We start from the raw sequence: 4873 nt of genomic DNA, 5'->3' as shown, positions 1-4873 counted from the left end.
CCTACCTGTCCCCCAGGAGCTGAAGCTGCCCACCTTCCGAGCCCACTCGCCCCTCCTGAAGAGCCGCCGGTTCTTCGTGGACATCCTGACCCTGCTGAGCAGCCACTTCCAGCTCTGTCCCGCAGCGCGGCACCTGGCCGTCTACCTGCTGGACCACTTCATGGACCGCTACAACATCGCCACCTCCAAGCAGCTCTACACCGTGGCCGTGTCCTGCCTCCTGCTCGCAAGTAAGTGGAAACCACCCATCCTCTGTGCCGTCTCACCCTCCCTGCACGCTCACTGCTTCCATGTTGTAGTACGGTCCTGTGGTCTCTGCACGTCTGAGTTCATCCTTCACAGAGTGTGAATGATTATTAAATCAGCAACATTGTTCGGCATTTCTGGTGTACTAGGCTAAGGGAAAAAAACCATTTTTTTTTGAGAGAGAGTCTTACTCTCTCGTCCAGGCTGGAGTGCAGTGGCACGCTCATGGCCACCCCAGCGTCATCTTGCTGGACGCTGGTGATCCTTCCGCCTCAGCCTTCCAAGTAGCCAGAACTACAGGTGCACGCTACCACGCCAGGCTAATTTTTTGATATATGGTAGAGATGAGGTCTAGTCAAGTTGCCCAGGCTGCTCTTGAACCTTGGACTCAGGCAGTCCTCTCTCCCCGGCCTCTCAAAGTGCCACCGTGCCTGGCAGGGAAAAGAATTTTAGTAGCTTGATCTTAATCTACACCATGACCCTAGGAGACAGATACTCTTAGTATACCCTATTTTACTGAAGCACAGAGAGGTTAAGAAAATTGCTTTAGGTTGACAAAAATTGAGCCCAGAACTGCATGCTGCCAGAACCTGTGCTCTTAACCCCATTTCCCACTTTCCAGTATGGTGGCTCTGAATGTACTAGGAGGGGAATCCTAGGGGCCACTGTTCTTAGAGGTGTTTAGAAACATGATTGTTTGACTAGATGTGGTGGCTCATACCTGTAATCCAAGCACTTTGGGAGGCCAAGGCAGGAGAATCACTTGAGCCCAGGAGTTTGACTCTGGGCTCTACAAAAAAAAGTGAGACTCTGTCTCTACCAAAAAAAAAAAAATTAACTGGGTATGGTGCTATGGTGGTATAGTCCCAGCCACTCTGGAGGCTGAGGCAGGAGGATCACCTGAGCCCAGGTGGTCAAGGCTGCAGTGAACCATGAGCCTGGGTGACAGAGTGAGATCCTGACTCAAAGGTAAAAAAATAAGCAAAGAAGGGAACATGACTACTTGATTGGGACCTTAGCTGCACCTATTTTGAGACCTGGGCACAGTCAGTCCTCTTGGGGTTTGCACCTTCTGAAGAGGCTTCACTAAAAACACAGCATAGCTTTGACCATCTGTCTGCTTTGGTAGGAATTACTATAATTTTTTGCTGCTTCTCGAATGATCTCCTTAAGACACAGTTTTACCTTGCCACTCAGAATTGCCCTGTGGTTTACCAGCAGGCTTAAGATAATGTTCCTGCCCCTCTGACCTCATGCCCTTCTCTTTATCACTCCCGGGGTTCCAACTGCACCAGCTAAGCCCCCGCTTGTCACAGGACTTTGCACATGCTGTTTCCTCCAGCTGGATTTTCCCTGTTCCCTTTGCCTGCCTACTGGGTTCTCATTTAAGGCCCACATTCCTGTGAAAACCTTCCTTGGCTGCCCTCGCCATGTGATGTCTCCCAGACGGACACACCCATGGCATTGTGTGCTTTGAATGAACACCCACCCGTCCTCCAACGTTCGTGAGTTTCAAGGAGGGAAAGGGGCTTGCCTGGCACATAGTAAGACCTCAAAAAAATGTTGGGGAATAAATGAAGTGAATGGAACTAAGGATTCCTTTAGAGTCGGGCTTCCGCAGTTCTCCAGGTTAGTATAGGGGACTGGAAGGCCCTGAGGCCTCGGGCTCAAAGTGGGTGGTGCCGTGAAGACATTTGTTTCGTTTTGTTTTGAGTCACAGCATTACTCTGTCTCGCAGACTAAAGTGCGGTAGCACTATCATGGCTCACCGCAGCCTTGACCTCCTGGGCTCAGGAGGTCTTTCCTTCTCAGCCTCCCGAGCAGCTGGGACTACAGACGCACACCACTGTGCCTGGCTAATCTTTTTTTTTTTTTGTAACTATGAGGTCTTGCTATGATGCCCAGGCTGGTCTCAAGCTCCTGGCCTCAAGTGATCCTCCCACCTCAGCCTCCCAAAGCGTTGGAATTACAGGTGTGAGCCACCACGCCCAGCCTAGCACATTTCTTTGACATCTGGTATTTTATTCTTGATGTTCACTTTTTTTTTTTTTTTTTTTGAATCGAAGTCTCACTCTGTTGTCCAAGCCGGGGTGCAGCGGCACACTCAAGGCTACCGCAGCCGCGACCTGCTGGGCTCAGGCAGTCCTTCTACCTAAGCCTTCCAAGTAGCTGGAACTACAGGTGCTCGTCTGGCTAATTTTTTGATTTATTGTAGAGATGAGGTCTCACCAAGTTGCCCAGGTTGGTGTTGAACCTGTGGGCTCAGGCAATCCTCTCACCTTGGCCTCCCAAAGTGCTGAGATTATAGACGTGAGCCACTGCGCCCAACCAATGTTCAGGTTTTACATTCTCCTCTTCAATATGTTCCTGTCTGGTTTTGTTATATATTTCCCTTCCTCCTATCCTTGAGCTGTACGGGTGCTGCAGCAATAAGGCCCCTATTTTCCCCCTATGGCTTTGTCTGCTCCTGGCAGGCTGCACGATCACTAATTCCAGAAGCATGGCTTTCAAGTTTGCAGAATCCTGGCTCATTCCTCACTCCACCCCACCCCTGGCACCTTCTACCTGCTGTTGTCTCGGTTCCCTTTGGCTGCTTTGGGCTTAAAGACCCAGTTAGTGATTTTTCTCCACCCTCCGCTGGAGTGCTGTGTTATAAACCTGGGAGCCAGTCCTGCTGGGAGGCTAGCCTGTTTTGCCACTACAGTGTCCCAATGTTTGTCTGAGGAAGAGATGCAGGGCTTGTGAGACCGTGGAGGGCAGACTGGGCATCACATTTCAGGCTGCACAGGAGAAATCTGCGCCGGGGCCTTTGGCCCTCTGCTGTCTGTGATCTGTGGGCTGCATCGAGTCCCTCTGGGGGCAGGGAGCTTAGATTTCCAAGGGGCCGTGGAGGCGCTCCCTGAGCGTCTGTCTGGGGAGCTGGGGACCTGCAGCACACACTGGAGGCTCCTTTGTACTGCTGTCGCCTTGGTGAAGGGAGGGGGGTCTTTCAGACGGAGAGGCAGACGCCCCCACCCACATGTCTGGGGGTAGCACGGCCCCAGGCACGGATTTTTCAGGACACCTGCCATATGGTCCGGAGGCAAGAGGAAAGAAAAGTTTCCATGACAGCCTGAAATCCTATTCATTCACCCTCCCCTCTCCCTGGCCACAAGGGGGGGTCACCTTGCCTCAGGAAGTTTGGAGCGCTGCTAATTTGGTACCAGATTATTTGGAGATAAGAAGAGCTTGGGTTCTCACCCCCACCTGCCAGTCCTCAGGTTTTTAAATCTGCTTCCAGATCAGGCCCTGTTCATATAGGACCTTGTCACCTTCTGCCCCCATAAAACAGGTCAGTCAAGGGCCCATGCCCACAGACCTGCAGGAGGAAGCAGAAAAAGCGAGAGCTTTTAGGTCATTCTGCAGTGAACATGTGGAGAGGCCGCCCTTTGTCTTTCTGTGACTGAGTTAATTGTTTGTGTCTCCCACCTTAACATGGAGAGAAGCATCATATAAATATTGTGGCAGGGCGGTAGCTCACGCCTATAATCCCAGCAATTTGGGAGGCCAAGGTGAGAGGATTGCCTGAGCCCAAGGTTCAAGACCAGCCTGGGCAACTTGACAAGATCTCATTTCTACAGTAAATCAAAAAATTAGCCAGGCGTGGTGGCGCATGCTTGTAGTTCCAGCTACTTGGAGGGCTGAGGTAGAAGGATTGCCTGAGCCCAGCAGGTTGAGGATGTGGTGACCATGAGCGTGTCACTGCCCTCCAGTCTGGGTGACAGAGTGAGACCCTGACTCAAAAAAAAAAGATCATCATGTGACCATTTGTGTCTAGCTTCCTTCACTTCATGTAATGTTGTCAAGGTTCCTTCATGTTGTAGCAGGTATCAGTGCTTCATTTGTTCTTTTTTTTTTTTGAGTTGGAGTATCACTCTCGCCCAGGCTAGAGTGCAGTGGCACGCTCACAGCCACCTCAGCATCGACCTGCTGAGCTCAGGCAATCCCTCCACCTCAGCCTTCCAAGTAGCCAGAATTACAGGTGCATGCTACCTCACCCGGCTAATTTTTGAGTAATTTTAGTGACGAGGTCTCACCAAATTGCCCAGACTGGTCTCGAACCCACGAGCTAAGGCAATTCACTCGCCTTGGCCTCCCAAAATACTGGTATTATAGGCTGAGCCACTGAGCCACTTCATTTGTTTTTACGGCTGAATAATACTCCTTTGTATGTGCCATAGTTTGTCCAGTCATTTGTTGATGGATATTTGGATTCTTTTCACCTTTGCCTATTGTGAATAGTGCTGCAGTGCACATTTCCTTATCAGTTTTATCGAACACTTGTTTCTAATTATTTTGGGCATATACCTGGACACAGGTCAGATGGTAATTTTGTGTTGACCTTTCCACATACCTTGGAGTTTTGCTTTTGCCTGGCAGTTGGTACCCAGAGTGATAGGACTGTTGAGTCCGTGGCCCCAGGGTGTGGACTGGCCTGCAGAGGGAGGGAAGGTTGGGGGAGAAAGCCAGGAAGGCAAGAGGAGTGGCCCACTTACTGGAGAAGCCCTACCTTAACTGTAAGAACTTATTATTATGATACAAGAAGTGTGGGATACACTTTTATTTAAAAAAAAAAAAAAAAAAAAAA

The 4873-nt window shown here is 50.3% G+C and overlaps 1 protein-coding gene across 1 annotated transcript in view; it reads left to right on the top strand.

The window, feature by feature from the left end:
• CCNJL (cyclin J like) overlaps positions 1-4873 on the top strand; it is a 62335-nt gene that overhangs the window by 33503 nt on the left and 23959 nt on the right. The window contains exon 2 of the mRNA XM_021717171.1: positions 17-230. Coding sequence (XP_021572846.1) covers positions 17-230 — 214 coding nt within the window. The remainder of the gene's footprint in view (positions 1-16; positions 231-4873) is intronic.

This window comes from Carlito syrichta, unplaced genomic scaffold, assembly GCF_000164805.1.
Source record: "Carlito syrichta isolate Samal-C Ts95f unplaced genomic scaffold, Tarsius_syrichta-2.0.1 Scaffold309435, whole genome shotgun sequence".
In the NCBI taxonomy this organism is placed as follows: domain Eukaryota; kingdom Metazoa; phylum Chordata; class Mammalia; order Primates; family Tarsiidae; genus Carlito; species Carlito syrichta.
The sequence above is the reverse complement of the archived record's forward strand: the minus strand, read 5'-3'. Positions and strand labels throughout refer to the sequence as shown.